The 19,442-nt window shown below is 40.7% G+C and overlaps 1 protein-coding gene across 1 annotated transcript; it reads left to right on the forward strand.

Moving 5' to 3' along the window:
- Positions 1–1,284: 1,284 nt before the first annotated feature.
- Positions 1,285–17,435, forward strand: CAVIN4 (caveolae associated protein 4). Its single transcript, XM_082479201.1, has 2 exons — positions 1,285–1,783; positions 14,828–17,435. Exons 1-2 carry the CDS (start codon positions 1,373–1,375, stop codon positions 15,488–15,490), a joined length of 1,074 nt encoding a protein of 357 aa, XP_082335327.1. The 5' UTR covers positions 1,285–1,372; the 3' UTR covers positions 15,491–17,435.
- The last annotated feature ends 2,007 nt before the right edge of the window (positions 17,436–19,442 follow it).

A 19,442-nucleotide genomic window follows, 5' to 3' on the forward strand; every position in this document is an offset into this window, starting at 1 on the left:
CCACCAATGGTTGTAGATTTTAAAAAAAGAACAACAAACCAACAAAAAAGTCCACATTACCTAGCAAACAAGGCATGAACTAAAGGTAAAAATGTTTACAGCTTACTTTTCTTATGAGAAACTAGAAAACACTGTGTTTAAATACCGTAGATATTTAAATGTTTTTGGAAGTTAGTAACTGATTTTTTAGACACTGCCTATCGCATGAATTGTGAAGCTGTGTGCTGTGTGTAGTTGTAACATATTTATAAAACGTGTGGACTGGGTCTAAGCACTGCCATCTTCATAAATAATTCCAACAATTTATTTTTAAAGAGGAAAATTATAAATTTCATAATTTGGGAAGTTACCTGGCAGAGCAGATGGCACAGGTGCAAAAGAAGTAGGTCTTGGTAGATGTAGGTATTGTAAAAATTGGTGTTGAATAACTGAACACAAATAATTGGAATAAAGCCTACTTTATCACTGTTAAAGCTGTTTTAATACTTCTTAAACTTTTTTAAAGAAAATACATGTTTTAACACCTACAATACAGATTGTATAGTGTTTGTGATTAAAATAAAAAAAATAATAAAAGTGAATGAATTACTAGTGCTCTTGTATAGAGTATTTTCAAGAGCTAAAGAAGTCCATCCAAATTAGTCTGCTGGTCATAGTTATATTAATAGACTGTTAGTTGTCGTTTGAGAGATCCCGAGATAAAGTGTGAATAGGATGTGTTCAGCTGTTTTAACATGTAGTTTAGGCTATCAAAGTTTTGCATGTAGGATTTAATAATTTGTTCAATAAAAAAAAAAAAATGCTTTCAACGTTTTGAACTGGAAAAGCATGTCACAATACAACGTTTTCACTATATTGCCTCTGGTTTAGTGTGTTTATTTGTTACCCCATGTGGTAATGGCAGCAAGCTGAAGACCTGGAGTTGTTTTGCTGGGAAAAAACAACCGTGTTCATTTTCCTGACGGCTCTTTGAATTCCCTTGGAGGAAAGCACTCGAGTAACACGAAAACAAAAGTAGATCGTTAAAAATATGCAAGTTTGCTTTCCTGCTTAATTAGTAAGTTACTTAACTTTCCCGGATTAACACTAATAACTTCATCAGTACAGAAACGTGACCCTTTAAACGTATGTTCCTTTCCAGACATTGCTTCCTAATTTTAGGGGGTTCATGTTGCTGAAAGTATCCGAACAATCATGTGTGGATATTTTGTAGTCAGAAGTATTTGACCAAGCTCCAGGAGCGGAGTTTCACGCCCTACTTTGAGCATCGCCGGGGCCAGCTGTCGCCCTGGCTCCCTGCAGCAGCGCCAGAATCGTTCTGGCAGGATCACCGAAACTTCGCCTGCTGCCGACCCGGCCGAAGGCAGGCAAAATGGATCGCCGCGAAATCACCCCGGAGGCTGACAAAACCCACCAAAATCGCCTCTCCAGCGTCACCGAGGAGGAAGAAGAACAAGATGCAGCTTACACGATCGTGACGGTCCTGGACAAAGTGGCCAACATTGTGGACAGTGTGCAGGCGAGCCAGAAGAGGATAGAGGAGAGGCACAGGGAGATGGAGAACGCCATCAAGACCATACAGATTGACATTTTAAAGCTTTCCCAGGCTCATGGCAATACCGGCTACACAGTGAACAAGTTACTGGAGAAAACCCGCAAAGTCAGCTCCACCGTGAAGGAGGTGCGGGCACGCGTGGAGAGGCAGAGTGCCAGCGTGCGGAAGGTGGAAGCGAAACAAGAGGACATGCTGAGGAAAAATAAATTCCGGGTCGTAATCTATCAGGTAACCGCAAACCTAATTGCTTGTAGTGCTGTCATTGTGTCACCTCCTTGGTGGCTGCTGGTAGGCAGTGGTTAATGAACCAAAAGACGCGGTCTGTCCAACATGAGAGTTATTTTATGCTTTCTTTAACACTGAGTTGCGCTCTACAGTGCCTTTCAGCATGAACCTCCTGACGGCAGCACACACGGTCTATTATTAGTGTTGGTAGGTTTCTGAGCCAGTCGTGTAAGATTAACTGCAGATCAGCAAGGACTATTTGTTGCCTCTCTGAAAGGTAATATGAGGCTGGCCCTGTAAATCTTGTCATACAAACCATTCCTGACATTCATCCCTGTTATTTTTTTCACCGTATTAGGTAGACATACAAATAGCGAAAGTGTTTGCGGGATCTCTGGAAAGCAGACTTTCTTCTAACACGAATGTTAAAACATATGGTTTATTTAACTTGAGCATTGCCCAGGCTGTATATGCACAAACTAAAGCTCAGAGGCACAAACCCCTCATGAAAACAAATAGTCCCTTGCATGCTCTACTTTGGAAACGATTTAACCCAGCACTGTTCATCCAGTCATATTGGGCAAGCGAATCACACATTTTCTTTCATTGACCTCACTCTAGGATGTTCACTGTTCTTATAAACAATTGTGTTTGAAGAGGCGTTTCATGAAGCGGCGGCATCTTGCCTACGTTCATACAAGTAGACAGTGAAGGCAGCTCAGGGGGTCTGTCACTTGCTAGCGAGTGCTGTGAAACTCATTTGTTTAACGGCCTGATCCTGCCATTTGCTGAAACTTCCCAGTTCCCCAAGTCAATAGAAAGTAAGAGTGTTTAATCTTTTGCCAGAAGCATAGTTTCTCTTTCATACCAGCAAGTCCCCAAAGCTTCTTTCAAATGAGTCGTATTCATCATTAGGCGTTCTTGAAAATACCAGCCCTCGTGAGTAGCACAATGCGCCCCCTTCGCCCAGCCTTACGCCCCGGTCTTGCATCTGTTTGTACATAAATAACATCTACTTGCAATGAATGGAGCTGTGTGTTCCACTGAGTTTATTCACTACCGTATACAGCTGACATTCTTCTGCATAATCTAGCTTCCTTAACTACTTCATTTTCTACTACTGGGATAAAATAGCTAAAAAAAAAAAAGAGTAAAAGGTAGGAAATGTTATCTTGTTAATGTTATGCTAGTACCATATGCAGCCAAATTGTGCCTCCCAGATTTTCTGACTGCATGACTTACTATGGATGTTCAGGAGAAAGCACGGGCACGATTTGGCCTATTATTACAATTATTGCAAGCTGCAGCATCATGATGGAATAGGAAACAGGCAGTTTTGCTTTTTTCTTGCAAATCATTTCCCAGCTAAAGGTAATAAATATCTCTGACTCCCCTGGTTAATGGCATAATGCCGTTTCATTGATGGGCCTTTACCATAATGACTGCAGCAGAATCAATGCTCTGAAAATATTTGTTCTTAAAACAGTATTCATTACATAATGTAAATTTTTCTCCTAGCAACACATGAGTTGTTGCGTATTTAAAAAAGTAGTAAAATATGGTGAAAATGGATTTACACACAGCTATAAAGAACAGCTGTTGTTATTTTCAGATATTTCATACAAAAGGTGGCTCTCACAATGTGTACTTTCTCGAAAAATCACCTTCAGAGTTTCTGAACTCTGCTGGTTTTGCCAGACAAGAATGACCTCAGGTGGTACTTTTCAGGAAGAGAAACAGCATTTTTGATTTCTGTCTTTCTAGCTTCCCCTTCCTACGGTAGTTGAGAACTGCCAGCGACACTATGAATGACTTCCTCTTTAACTTCCATCCCTTTTGTAAGGTAGATTGAAGAACCTTTTCCCTCTTGCACAGGGAAGAAGGGGCAGGCATGCTGATCCCCCTAGGATCTGACATTTAACACTTTTCTGGAGAAGGAGAACTGCATCGCTCCACAAAAACTGTCACTTGCTAGGTAGTCAAGAGGGCAGTGAAGCTTTAAGGCACAGGTATGCTTGTGAAAATCTCTTTCACACAAGTGCAGAGATTTTCACACTGTTGATTTACACCAGTGTAAGCATACTGCTGGAGTGCCAAGACCTGAATGACTGAAGCTTGGCTACGATGAGTGGTAGTCTCTTAATAGCTACAGAATCAGCGTACGCCCTTCACTATATTTTACAAATGGGTATAACCAAGTTGTTTACTTGGTGGTTGTGAGTGACAGCTCATCTGTAGTGAGATTTTTTTCTGATGAGCCATTTGGGACATTGTGATGGAGTCAATGACCTGTGTGTAGCCGGTGCTGAATGCCGACGTGGGTGACCGCATGTGGGTTTTAGTTTTAACTTTTGCCAGAACATTGGCATATGAGGAAAAAGGAAACACCAATTAAATCCTAAAGATTTTCTTTCAAGAGGATAGCTTTGATCTTATCTTTAATAGAAGGAGTAGGCAGTTTGAAAAGGATCATTGGCTGGAGGAGAGTGTCCCAAGAGACCTCAGCCATGATGAAAAGAGTTGGCAATATCCTCGTATTAAAAAGAGAGAAAGTGATTATCCATGAGCATAATGATTAAGGAAACAGAGAGCATTCATTTTGAAAGGGCCATGTGGTTGAGGAAAAGATTTGGTAGCAGGCAGCTCTCCTCCCCAGGCTGACTGCATGATTAAAAATGCCAGTTTACTTCAGACTTTCTAGTGAGGTCTTTGACCCGGGAGTGCAATGTGCCCTAAGGGTATAGTAGGGAACGCAAAGGACGTTATAAGTTGTACAGGTCACTGTTCACTTCTGTTCAGGTTAGTCTGAATAACCAGCTGTGAGAGCTTTCGTTTCTCTGCAGTCAAAGAGCATCTAACAATTGAACTCATTCTGACTAAATTATTCAGAAATTAAAGAGGATTTTTTTTTTCTTTTAATCCTGAAAGAACTTGTTCTTTTGCTTTTCTGCATGTTCTGCAAGTCCCTCTTTGAATGTGAGCATACAGGCACCAGAAATTCCATGTTACAGTTACTGGGCTCTTTTCTATTGTTACTTTACATAAGCACCGTAAATGAGTAACAACTTCCTATGAAGGGACACGTGCATTTGTTTCACTCACTGCTTTCTGACGTTTAAAATCAGTGGACAGTCACAGTGGACGTGTCAGAAACCTAGTAATGTTTTGTCTTGACTAGTCTACACAGCCGTGTTACAACCATTTTTTTTGCCCTGTGATTGCTCCACCACACGTACAGTGAGAGGATAGCAGAAGCAACCTTCTGTATGCCACTCATATTAAGCATAAATAAATTAAAATATAAGTGGCTTTTCCTGGCCACTGACCATCTGCAGCATAATGACTTGGACAGTAAAAATGGTGAGATCGAGATGGGGACAATAATCTGAAAATCTGAAGTCGAAGCACTTCCATCTGAAGTGGCAATAAAAGTCAGGGTGTCACCAGCTCAAGAGACTCTGAAAGACCTGGTACACAAAGTCACCGTCCATCAGCATGGAGTTTTAATTACAGCTATTCTGAGAAAAACCTGTGAGAGTAACCATGACATGAAAGACAGCAAATATAACAATTCTATTTAATAAAAAGGCAAAGGAAATTATTTGAACTATTGCCATTTGTCTGGTATCATTCAGGTGTAAGAATGGCAGGCTCAGAAGGGGCTCTGCAGAACAGAATCGTTAGTACTGTGGAGTTAAATAGCTCACCAAGAGCAGATTGTGCTAGGTAACTCACATTTGGTGAGGTTTCTCCTTTCTCATATTTGTGTACCTGATATCTTACCTCATAACAGATAATCTGGGAAAACAACAGCTGACAGTGGATTGTGTTGAAATGGGAAGTGAGGCTTGTGACGGGTTTCTGAAAGGGTTTGCTTCTAAGACTGTCTTTGTCAATTGTGTAATATTTTCATTAAAGATCTTGGCACAGAAAAAGGTGCGGATACTAATAACACTCAAAATGAGGAGCTGTGGGGCCAGAGAAAGAAATATAGACAAGAAACCAAATCATCTTTAGAGCTGGAGTAACCTAAGCGTACACAATGTCAATTCCTGTACTTAGCAGAAGCCCGTGCTGCTAGTTCGTCTTCTGAGGCTCCACGGCTTGGAAAGGACAGAAAATGGTGTATTACTTGCTCACAAGATGACTGAGAGCTTACTTGATGTTGAGGCTCTTAAAAAGGTCAAATATGGGCAAGAAAGGCTTCAGGAAAGATATTTCCAGAAGTGAGCGAGACAGCCAGTGCCCTTGTCCAAAACACTTCAGAGCTACCCAGACTACCACGTACAGCTCTGATCACCCCTGTTGAAGTAACTTGTGTCCAAACCGAACAGGTTTGGAAAACGGCTACCAGGCCAATCAGAGCAATGGGGAGCCCGGCTACATGAGAGGACACCAGGAGGTCCTAGCTTGGTTTAGTCCAGCAAGAAAAGAGGCTAAAAGAGGTTGTGGCTGTCCTTTATACATACATGGGACATGGATGAGGAGCCCAGTAAAGACCATCAGCAAAAAGATGAAATGGGTGTAAACTGTCCATGACTCATCTCACGTCAGAAACCAGAAATGGATTCTTCGCCCTGGGGACATGAGAGTCTGGACAAAGCCTTCTGCTAGCACCCACAGGGAGAGAAGAAAACCTAAATTGCTACTAAAGTGGAGTCTGAAAGCTTAATGGAAAAAAAAGATGGCGTAGGTTGACTACCTGTGACAGCAGAGCACTGTCCTCAGACACAGAGGCCTTGGCAGCCCAAGGACACAGGGCCTTTGTTGGAGTCTTGTGGCAGAAACCTTATATAAATATTTTTACAGCCGGAACAGGTAATTGCCTTCATTGAGAATAAAAGAAACCAAACGGTTGTGTCAGAGAGCGCGCTAAGAGCCCTTTGTTTGCAGTGTCAAGCCCAGTCCCTGAGTTCAAAGGGCTGATCTGGCCCCGTGTGGTGCAGCGAGCCGCTGGTGGCATGGCAGGGCCGGTGCCAAAGCACTGCCAGCAGCCAAGATCACAAGTTACCTGTGATTTTTAGAAAAAGAAATCACAGCTTTCAACCAGTTAAAGAAAACCTATATTTCTAGGGATGTGTTCACAAGTAAAAAGGAGAAAGGGAAATTAAAAAAAATAATAAAGCAGCCGTTGGGCCATTTTTGTGTTCCTAAAATAAAATAGGTTACATATTTCACAGGACTGTGTTCATAGCAGATTATAAACTTGACGCTACACCAATGGATCTGGTGTAACTGGAGTCCCCAGACCTGTTCCTTTGTGGTGATCCTCACAAGGGACAGGCAGTCATCTTCTCAGGGCTGTCATTGATTTTTCTCCTCCTATTAACATTGGGTGGTGGAAACAACTGATGTTAATTTACATTTGCACTGGATGCAGTTCTTCAGGGCTTTGCTTGTGATTGCCCTGCAAGCTGGCAGAAGAGTATAGCTACATCACGAGCCTCTCTTGTCGTGCCTCTTCCCCATGGTCCCAGAGGCTGCCTGGAGTCACTTAGCGACAGGAGCTGTGGCTGGCCGCTGTGGGCATATGTGTATCTTCAGTGATACCCTTCGTGCCTGAGGCCCAGCTTCAGGAATGCACTTGACTCTGGGGACATGTGGATGGGCTTTATATTCTCAGCACTACTGAAGATAGCCGAATGTTGCAGTTGTTCCTTTAGTAGTAGATAAAGTAGATAAAGTTCATCAGAACAGTGCAGGCCCAGATGGGAGGGATATATGAAGTCATTAGCAGCAAGTTCAGAGTTTGGGACAGGATCCATCTTGCCAGGTATTAGACATCAGTAATGCAGACGTTTGTACATTTGGCCTGTAGGCTTCCTTCAAACGAGCAGAGAGAAACATATGGAACCTGATTCGCCTGACCTGTTGTAGACATCTACTTCTGGACACAGTTTCTGCTTCATAAGTACCAATTCTCTCCCTTAAGAGTCCAGAAACAAGTTCATACGGAGACATGGTTCCTTGGGCAGAGGAGTTCAGCAGCTCCTCATGAGCGGTTGAGTTTCTGTTGTACTTGAGAGCACTTCCCTGCTCTAGCTGGCTTGCAAGAGCAGTCACTTTGTGATGAACGAATGAATCAAAACGTTACCAAACATATTTTTTTGTCTTATCACACCTTGTGATCTCTCTTTCTCCTCCGCTCACAAAGGGTTGGTATCCGCAGACAAATTGGAAGTGAGAAATTTCACCAGTTTGATTGCAAACCTGCAGACTGACCTGCAGGACTATTCCCTAGGCTGGCTCCCTACAACAATAGCAAAGCAAAGTAAGTCTGAAGCTTCAATGTTCCCCTGGAGCTGCAGAAGTCCTTTTTATGCAGCATGCGGTGGCCCAGAGCCAAGGGCTTCTCCGAGTGAGGTGGTATAACTGGGTAACGCTTCCTCGTTGTCTGTAGCCTGCTGCAGTCAGATAATGAGAGAATGAGCTGGGGTTCTTTATAGTCATTGTATGCTCCTGGTTAAATTAATGCATTTCTGTCAGAATTTAAAGAAAGGGGATGTGTATTAGACCTCACAAAAGAGAACTGAGGGGGGCTGACTGTTCTGGCCAGGCTGCTTTTTCATTATGTAAAAATAATTCTAAACACAAGCAACAGCACTTGGCCATAAAGTCCTACGTGCTGAAGTGTTTATGCTCTATCTTCTTTACTTGATAAAATCCCTTAGGTGCCCTTTTAAAATAATGCTATTTCTCTCTCATCTGAGCAGCTTTTTGGCCTGATGGCAGAGATTTTGAAATGGCATATTTGCAGAAAAAAATGAAAGGATCGCTTGAGATTTATAAAGCTTCACTCTTAACTGTTAGAATATGAGTAAAAGTACCAAATGATTTGTAATTGGTTATTCATCAGTGGTTTCGTATTGATTTAGAGAACAATTTTAAGGAGATATTTTAGAAATTTACCTCGGCTGCCTGTTTGAATAACAAATCATTCATTTAACATGCAAATTTCTAGGATTTTATTTAACCACTGTGGCGATGGAGCTTCCTGTCCATACGCTGCCAATCATTGGCATCACCAGTTGTCATAGACACAGCAGCAGCGCCAGCCCAGGCGCTGAGTCCCCTTCGACCATTTCGCTGCTTCGTGCTCTGCTTCAGAATTGTCAGGTGATCACCAGTCCCATCTGTGCTTATGTTAATCATCACCTGCACTTTCCCTGTCACACATCCCCAGGCTGAAAGATCATTTGCCGTGACCTTTTCCCCGCACAACACAATGACTCCAAGTTACGGAGTTTCATCTGTCTCTCCTCCCATCTTTTGCTGTGAGCAATTTCTTTAGGAGCATTTTGAGTCTTGATTTTATATAGAGAGAGATATATAAAAATATGTAATTTTGTATGTATAATATATGATTTTTTAATATATATAATTTATTTATTTGGTCCTTCTGTTTTTCTCTGCTATTGTTTTTTGTATTTTAAAAGGTTTTATTCTGCTAAGGTTTTAACTGAAATTAGATAATAGTTGAGAGCTGATAACAGTTAATTAAAGCTTGTTGGAATTACACTTCGAAGCTATTTTAAAAGAGAATGCAAAACTGTTTTATAGTCTTTCTAGCATATATTTACCTGTAAGACAAATGTACTATCTTTTTTTACTCCTTGCTCACTCTAGAAGCTCAGTCTGGGCTTTGAAATACAAACCCAGGATAGGTGTGCAAAAAAACATGAAAGGGCAAGGAGAATAAAGCTCTTCAACTTGCTACATTCATTAAAATGCTCTCATATCCCATTATTTTTTTTTATTTTTAAATGGCATTATAGTTAAATTATTACGGACATGATCGTTAAAAGTGTTAATGTACTTAAAGCCAAAGTATGGGTGTACAGTGTCGCTGCTTTGTCTAAATTAGCAGCACACCTTTTTTTAATGAAAATAATACTATTGCTGCTATTAATTATTGATCCCATCTGTACTTACAAAGATAAAGAGTGGAGATTTAGCTAACATGAGTTTGTGAGGGAATTTTTGTAACAACACTTTTACCTTTGCACAGACTCACCGACCACGCGGAAGGCATGACATTCCTCTTCCAGCAGCCCCCTTGGATTATTTGCTCCTTTGTGTGGCAGTAAGGGAGGAAGGTGCTATTAGAGCCCACCTGATCTTTGCCAGGACGCCACTGCAGCAAAATACCTGAGACACGGCTAAACAATTTGCTCTGCCGTTTCCCTTCTTTCCCTGCCCAGAGATGAGAAGAGCCCGACTGCGCAGGCAGGGTTATCAAGTGGGCACATTTTGAGACAGTCTCTTTTCCCCTGTAGTTTTCAGTTATCTGAGCATCGCCACCTCAAGAGTCTCATAACATTGATTAGGGGCACTGCCACAACAAAGATTATTTACCTATTGTTTTTAAGGTTTCTGCGAGGTGAGGAAGATGCTGCACCTTGCGCTATGCGCAGTTTAAGGAGCAGATGCGCTAGCCTTCCTTCATAAAAGCTTTGCTATATCCTATGGGAGAAAAATGCTACTGCTGTGATTCCTTCCGTGAGATGAGGGGATACCAGCAGTGCCTGCAAACTGCTCAACGCCCTCAGGCGCTGGTGCCGAACAGCCAGAATTTTGGCAGCCAGTGAAAAGTTTGTGCATCAAAAGGCCTGCGGCCCTTTGAAAATTTTCTAATTGTGCATTAAATTGAAATGGGAGCAGAGGGAGAAAATGACAATGAAGGAGTCAGATTTTCTTGGGAACCTGGTGTTAGAAACATCTGGGTTTCGATACTCACTGTCCCCAGAGCCATCCATTCAAACCAATGCTGTGCTGGCTGCCTTCAGCAAAGTTAAGGTTTACTCATGTGTTTCCTTTGTATTCAGCCAGGTCCTTAAAAAATCAGACTTCTCTGGGTAGGCATATTTGAGAAGTTAAATACTAAAAAACTAGGAAAAGCCAAAGTTCAGGTTTAAAATGCTTTCTTAGCCAACTTACTGTGCCAGAGGCATCACCAGCCACTCCTGAATTGTGTGATTGTTCTGTTACGATGTTATATCTTTACGTTTTGTTTTTTAAAGTTATTTCTTAAACATTCTTACAGCTTTGTGGCCTCTGTATTTCTCTCCCTGTCTGGTTGAACTGCAAAGGTCTCCAGGCTTTTCCCTTATCATTCAACCAATGCCTTCCATCCCTCCTCTGCTACCACAGAACCTGAAGCCTTTCTCCCTCCAGACCTCATTTCCTTCCACACACGCGCATTTTTCTGAAATGTTGCCAGTTTCAACAACACACCATCTAATCCGACTCCTTTCTCCCCTCTCTCTTCCTACACCCATTCATAACACACATGCCCGCTTCTCAGCACCCCTGTCACCTGCCAAAAACATCAGGTCCCAATCTACAAACAAGGTACCTGAGCCACTGGTGTGTTTGCTCAGGAAAGACATCAGCTGGGAGACAGACAGAGTGACTCACAACACAGCCAGCTCCTCAGCAGAGAGCTTATTTCTTCACGTCTGAGCACAGCTCCATTCTCAAATTGGTGGAAAACATCCAAATGTTTCCGTGGTAGTGGCGAGACTGTGTAGGGGTGAGAAAGTGGGAGCTGAGTAATGTGAGTGCGTATGCTACACTTTGTTTTGTACAAAACCAAGACGACCTCCATATCAATCACTTACATCGCTCATTTTCTGACTTTTTTTTCTTGGAGGAGAAGAAAAAAAAAAGTTTTGCTCTGAAAGGGCCAGTTCTATTTTCAGTGTGTTGAGAGGTGGATGAACTTTTCAGGAGATTAAGGCCAATGAGCATACCGGGACCAGTGTGGGCACCCTCTGCAGGGTCCACACTCTCCAGGTGCTCCATCTGGTAGGATCGATGAAAGGGAAGGGGAATGAGCAGCTTCAACAGATTCGTTTCTTGGTTTCTGGTTTTGGTGTGTGCATATCTTTGGGTTTTGCCAGTAGACACAGATTACATGTCCTTCATATTGTTCTTTGAAGTAACCAATAGACAGACCACATGACTGCATGCCTCTTTCCTCAAGAAATCAGGTTAAAAATACCCAACTCTTTGGTATTGTCTTTTACTCTGAAATAACCTCCTGTCCTCTTTTATTTGAGCACTTACAAATGTAAAGATCCTTCCTTCCCTCCCATGAGGTGGTGGTGGCAGATAAGAGTCCTTCCTAGCACAACACTTAAGTAGAATTTTAACTAAAAGCTTACAAGTAGCACCACCGATTGTTCAACTCCATCTCGCCCTCTCAGAAGACTGGGCTGCCCGGTCCTGCTATTTCCAGCCCCATCTGCTTTCAAACCAAGAAGAAAGCTGTCACCCAGTTTAGGGCTTTGTCCTGTACAACTGAAATCAGTAGGTGTTTTGTCTTTGCTTTTAGTGAGTCTATAAATGAGCTGGTAGCTATATGCTTTGACCCCATCAATTTCCCACCTGGTGTTAAAATTTATCGTTCCTGCTTCAGGAAAGGTGAGCTCCTATATTCTCTCTACCCCACTGATATCTAGCAATAAGAAGAAATGAGGAGGGGCAGGAAAAAAGAAGGAAGCAGATGAGAAAGCTCTCCTACTGAGCCTAAATCAATGTCTTTTTATTATGAAACCCCTCCTAACATGCTAGCCAGTTCCTCTAATACTTTCCACTTTGGTAACATCTTCCATCCACAAATCTTGAGAGGAGATATAAACTCACACTAATTTTTAGCCTTGCAACATTTGATTCTGCAAGATGTGTGCAGAAACCAAGGAAAAGGAGAAAATCAGAGATTTGGCAAAGATCATTCTCAGAGTCTGCAGCAGAATGAAGAATGTTCCTCAGGACCCGCAGCTCTAGTTTCTGTGTTTTGTCTACAAGGCCTTCATCTCACACGTGACTGTTCATGTCTTACTTCTAAGACGTACATGAAAGTTAAAGCTGTCTCTTCTTTAGGTAATAAACTGCAAAGCTAAATACAATAAAAATCTGGCAAATAATTGACAAAAAGTACAGAAAAAATGTGTTCTTCTTCCATAGGAAGATGGCTTAAATATTGCAGAGAAAATAGTCTGTCTGCCTTCTTTCTTTTTGACAAGTAATCTTCATATGAAAAGCATACCCTATTCACCATATTGTACTCCTTTCTGTATGTACTGAAATTTCAGAATAGTCATTCTGGAAACATTTTCAGCTGAAGGAGTGGGCTATAATTTACAAACTTTGAGGAATTATTATCCAGCTGTGTTTTAGTTCATTTTGAGAAAATAAGGGATTATGTTTATATATAGAAGTCTTTATGTAATTAATGTTAATTTGCACATGTTAATGAAGATGATTATTAGCAAAGCATTGTAGTTTTGTTCCTGCTGATTTTGACAGATGAGTTGAATAACATTCTGCTGTAATCAATGCAACATAACTCATCCCTATTTTTACTGAACGTTAACAACTATTTTACAAAAGGGCTTTTAATGAAGCCGAGGCATGATGACAGATTCTTAAGTGAGTTTTATCTGCCAAATAGATTAATGTATTTTATTTTACATATTACTAGTACTCTGTAAAATAACATTAAACAGGACTTGCTACTAATGAGCTACTGTGAAAAATGACAGACATCTTTTTGGCCGGAGATCAGTTCACAGCAAAATATTCAGTAAGACTGACCCATTCTCCACAGGTTCACAACTTCTAATTTCTCTTCTATTTTCTGCATTAAGGTAATAACACTTAGTATAGAGCCCAGACACTGTCCCGCCTCAGAAATCAGCTGAAGCAATTAGTACTAATGGGAAACAGCTCACAGAAGTGTTATACAGCTGTTGTACCTGTCTGCACCCTAAAGGGCTGCTTCTCTTGGGAGAAGAGCACATGCACACGCGTATAAATAGTAGGGAAGAAGGGGCTGGCATTGTCCATCCCATACATCTACAAGTTATGGGGTTACTACTCTGCATACGCTAGTACTTCTAGACAGAAATGACTCCCTGACACTGAGCCACAAATTTGTAATGTCCGTGCAGACAGCAGTCTTCAGATCAGGGGATCAACTCTCTTAGGAGATTCTCCCCATTCAGATAAATTGTACTGCTGAAAACTTTCCTTACCCTAAGCTTTTTTCCTTTTTTTTTTTGCACGTCCTTAACCCCTAAGTGCTTCTTGGCAAATTATTTACTGTGGACAGCTTTTGGAAGTCTTCTGTGTGTCTTTGAGTTTTGAGCCTCTAGCAGTCTTTCTTTGGAGGGGCTACATACGTTCCCAGTGCTAAGATACCTGGGATAGTCACCACTACCAAGGATGCAGCTAATGTGTATCATGTGTATAATATAAATATCTAATACCGCATACTCATACAGGTCATGTAACTCACCACAGGAGACAGAGGTGCTTGCTCAGGGTCATTTGTATTTTTCCAAATAGAACGAGTCAAGTTCATCTCAGCAATGGTGCAGGTGCTGGGTGAATTGTATGGAACCGGATTTAGCGAAAAACTTCTCATTTTTTTAGTGACTTTGTCCCTTTGTGGAGCCAGCACATGTAAGTTAATATGTTGGGGTTCATCCCCTTCTGGGCAGCACCAGAAATGTTTGCTAAGTTCCAATCAGTCAAAAATGTACAATTGTCTTGGTGACAGTAAAAGGCTGAAACTACTGCTGTCATTGAGGCACTCATTTGGAAGAGTGTACAGCTAACACAAGCACCAGAGCCTATTTTGTTTATAGGGTGTCTACTTTTATTGGTGAGGGATAACGGATCTAGGTCCAACCTCTGAGAAGCAGATCAGTTTCAAAAAAGCCCCCATGAAGTAGACATTCCTACTCTGAAAGCCATTAGGGGCCAGTAAACGTTGGACCATGGCATTCGTTAGTTTCAGGTAGAACCGCATGGGCAAGAAAATTTTAAGCAGGTGTGATGTCTTTACAGATCTTGGCAAAGGTTTCTTCTGCCATTTGTATTCTGTGTAGATCACATACAGCGGTACAAGCCTACTTTACTTTGTTACAATATTGCATTTCAGTTAGCATTAATTAACTACAAGCCAACAAACAAAATGCTTGAATCACCATCCTTTTAAAACACACTTGCCGGAGGATGACTCTCTGCTTTTATTCACAGGAGGAAACGGAGTGTCCTTCATCTCTCTCTGTTATCAAAGAGACGACACCAGGTGAAACTCTGGAGGACGATTTCTTCCCACCTGATGACCTCTCCTCTGATGAAGAATATTATATCGAAGAAAGCAAAGCAACCCAGTTCAAGAAATCAGGCATGAGGCGCATAGATGATATCAAAAAGGCATTTTCAAGGGAAAATATCCAAAAGACGAGACAAAATTTTGGCAAGAAGGTAAACAGGCTTCGAACGAGAATAGTGACCCCTGAGAGGAGAGAAAGGATCAGGCAGTCAGGAGAGAGACTGAAACAATCTGGCATAAGGATCAAGAAAACCATTTCACAAGCTGCCCCAACGAAGGAGACGTTCAAGATCCATAAAAAAAATAAAGAACGAACAGGAGCTGAAGGTGAAGAGGGGATCCAGGAAGCCGGTGCGCACATCGCCTCTGAGCTCGCAGCAGCAGAGCCCTTCACTGAGGAAATCTCTTACACGGAAGTGATCACTAAGGTAAAGAAAGACAAGAACAGTGCAACAAAAGCTGCTTCCCAGTCAACTGAAAAAGGAGTGACAATCCCAGAAGTCGTTCTTAGGCAGGAAGGAAAAGAAGGAGGCGGAGGAGGAGGTGATGATGTCCCTTTGCTAGACTTAAAGCAATCAGCATAAGGAATCAAGTAGCAAACACACCATACTGTCCTTATTGAACAAGAGATAACACAGTATGTATTCACTCAGCTTTAGAAAAATGTGTGAATTTGTGTTATATCCCAAAACATGTGTTGGTGGTGTTTTATCATTTACACGGGTGTCTGTAGTGTTGTCTTTCTGACAAACGCCAAGCCATGCAAATTGAATGAAGGGGCTCCCCCTCTGTCTTGCAGCGTAGCCATCATTAACCCAACTGGAACTCGCATGTCAAAGGGAGATGGAAATCTGCTGTATTTTCAAGATTGATTTAGCAGTCACTGAGCAGCCTAATCACTCTCTCTAGTTTTATGTACAACAACATAAATAATTATTTCCATTATCTTCCACCAACTCCTATAATCAGAAAACAATAACAAAGCTATTCATATTAGCAAAAGGAAGAACTATGAAGAATGTCCATTCAGCTATACAAATCTTTCTGTTTAAGGGCCCTCACTGAAAGAGCAGGAGGAGAAAATTTCTGCTTTATCCAGGGTGTGACAAAATGTGGCAGGAATGATACAGGTTTTGAGTAAATTGTGTTTCTTCTCAGTGGAAAAGCGAAGCTCCTGAAATGACTAAAAATTATTTCCAGAGTTATGGAAGAGGAAGGTTTGATGTATGTAAGCAATGCATTTTCTGCACTTATGGAGTAAGAATAAAAAAGCAGAACACACATTAAATGTGGAATAGCAGGAGGAAAAGAGAATGAGGTATCGTCTTCATGTTTGGAAAGATGTGTTTGTGAGGAAGGCAAAGGTAGGAAGCAGTAAAAGAGGAATAAGATTAATGCATGAGTTCTGGATAAGTAGCGAATAAAATTAGAATATTGTAACCGAAGTTTCCTCGAGATCTGTTAAAGAATTGTTAGTCTATCCAGAGGATTATAGGGGTCATGAACATAACTGACCAGACAAGGGAATTGTTTTGTTTTCCATTCTCTGTACTTTCTCTGAGCTTCACTGCAATTAAATCCATTCTACAAAGCCGCTGAAGTACAGGGCCAATCCATAACCCAATTCTTTTGTTTCCTATCATCATCATTATCGACCAGCCCCAGCCTCAGGGATTATGAGACAGACACCCTTTGGAGTATGGAATGCTGTTCATTTGCAACACTCGGGAGCCAGTACCCTGACATCAGATATGTTTGTAAACACGACCGCTGGGCTGACATGGGGGGCAGGACTGTATTGCTCTCTTCATTCTTAAATGGAGTTGCCTTCAAAGCACTTATCTAAAGCAATGTTAGTCATTACTATCCGTGTGAAACTTGTACAATATTGTCAAAAGCTGTATGATTGAATTTAATATCTCAGATTCATTTTAACAGCAGAGCATAACTTGCTTATCTATATACATTGTTTGAGGACTCCCGGCTAATTGTTAATCTATAATTTAAATACAATGAGTTTGATTTCAAATATCCTGCCTGCCAGTTCTTTCATTTAGTCTGGTGTACATCGCATTTGAAGTGAAACAGCTTTAGCAATAGTAACTAGGGACCATTAGTTGGGGAAGGTCAATGTTATACTATGTCAATGACATTTCAAATCAAATTAATGTTGTCAGGGTGGAAGCAGCCACTCCACTGAAAGGAAGGGCAGGATAGGGCAAGGGAGGGAGATAGGGAGAGGAAGACATTTCTTTCAACAGTAAATTGTACCTCTCCACCGTACTGTAATTACATGCAAAAAAGAAAAAAAAGGGTTTGCTTATAAGATAGATTGGAAGGTTTGGTTGGTTGTTTTTTTACTAGTTATAGGAAGTGTTTTCTGGAACTAGGTGACTGTGTGTTCTTCTTCCAGTTCTGTATAAAACTGTAGCTATATCTTCAGTGAAATACTGTGTGATTTGTCTGGTTCTTCTGTAATACGGCCTGCATTCTGTCCTGCAAGATTTGACATTTTCCTAAACTGACAAACAGGGTTTAATTTTGGAAATGAAAATGTCAGAGTTCAAAGAAGTTATTTCTTTGCATTTTTATACAGCAGAACACTAAGTGCTATAATGTAATTGCCTATAGGTTTTTTATATATAGCATTTAATTTTCTCATTTTACTTGACAAAGAAAGGAAGTGATGCAGTTTCCATGGAGCTTATCATGTAGCACCACATAAAACATCTATCAAATACACATTTTTAATGTTTACCTCTAAATTCTATTGTTCAGAGGCTGTTTTGTTTTCATAGCAAGTAGTGAGTTCTTCAGGTGTGCAAAGCATTTCAACGTGCACTCTTCATTTTAAGTTATTACCAATGTCACTGACTTGAATTTTACATGTACCGAGAGATCAAAGTTAATCTACTCCATATCCCCTCACACAGGTAGGGGATGGAGAGAACGCTATGTTTTACGACCTGAGTATCTATACAACAGCACAGCCTTTTGCTGCTTCAAGTCCCCCTTACCTTTTTCATAATTTCCAAGAGCAATGATCTTGAAACACAATACTTCACCTTTCTTGGAAACAAAATTCTCAATGAAACCAGTTGATGTACAGCTGTACTGCAGGGAGGTTTGGTGTATATTTTCTGAACAGCTGGTTTCACTTGGTAAAATAATCTTACCAGCCCCGCATGTGAAACAAGTGCTGCTCCCAGCTCAGTAAGAGAAAGGGACCCTGTCCCTGTCTAATCTCTTTTCCAAGAAGAAATCTGGCACTTTCTCCTTAGTTGTGGGTGGGAGTGTGAAGATCAAACTTCCTCATGGAAAGAGCCCTGCAATTGCCAACTGCAGAGTAAAACCGGTTATGGGAAAGGATGAACTACTTTCTTAGACACCAGCTGAAAAGAAATTGAAGTGTTTATACAAAAATTGAAAGTGTTTACAAGGAGAAAAAAAGTGATTAACAAATCTTGCACTGCAAGTTCTTCTTTCATAACATCCAACAGCAATTTCTTTTGCTTTGAATTTGTGCTAGAGAAAAAAGCCAATAGCTGTCTGTCTATTAAGAGAGAAGTAGCAATCACCCCTCAATTACAGGGTAGACAGCAATGGTGGTAACCCACAAAAATGACTTCAACCACTTCAGGTGAATCTACTCCCAGAAATGGTCTTCTACATTTTTTTACCTGAACTGATGCAAAATATGGAATAAAAAGCAGTTAAGAGGTTTGAGTTTACAGGATTCAGGCAATAATGCCAATGAAGCGAATACTAATAGAGCCAAACCGGTGTTCAAATGTGTTTACTCAAGAGTTTCAAAACATTTTTCTCACTAATAATGGGGGGTGTGCATATCTTCCTTATAATGGGATATAGGTTTAGAAATGAGTTAATATGTGCAAAGGCTACTATTTATGCAAAGATAAACTCGCCTGTTCATACAAATTCTATGATCATTTGCATAATCAAGTGACTATTCAAGGAAACGGTAGCACCCATTTGTAAAACCACCCAGTAAGTTTACAAATACAAAATCAAAGGAACTGTGCATTGGAATATACGCAGACAAACATAAAGTTTTACCATACGTTTAATTCACTTGTCATTACAGCTTTAATAATGCTATGGATGATAAGTTTTAACTACAAAGTTGAATTTAATAAGAATTATATCATAATTATCATAATCATTTTGGAAGTCTTGTGTTAGGAAAAAAAGATAACATCTACAAAAGAACCACCATAAATGTTAGAGCAGTTGTCACTATCATAAACATTTTTTCCTAATGTTTCCATTATGAGCAAGCTAGAGCATTATATTCTCACTTGCTTTATAACAGTTGCTAAATTTTACACCTGCTACTGTTTTCCCTCTGATATTCCCAGGTTAAAGATATTTAGTATTTTTGCTGTGAACAGAGTAAACTGATCTATGTGTAATTATCACGATCTCTATACATCACTTATTAATTCCCATACCCCTATGAGACCGTAGCCACCACTTCATCAATAACAGTGGAAGTCCTACTGGCTGCAGATTAAT

This window comes from Vanellus vanellus (assembly GCF_965231255.1).
Source record: "Vanellus vanellus genome assembly, chromosome: 2".
In the NCBI taxonomy this organism is placed as follows: Eukaryota; Metazoa; Chordata; class Aves; order Charadriiformes; family Charadriidae; genus Vanellus; species Vanellus vanellus.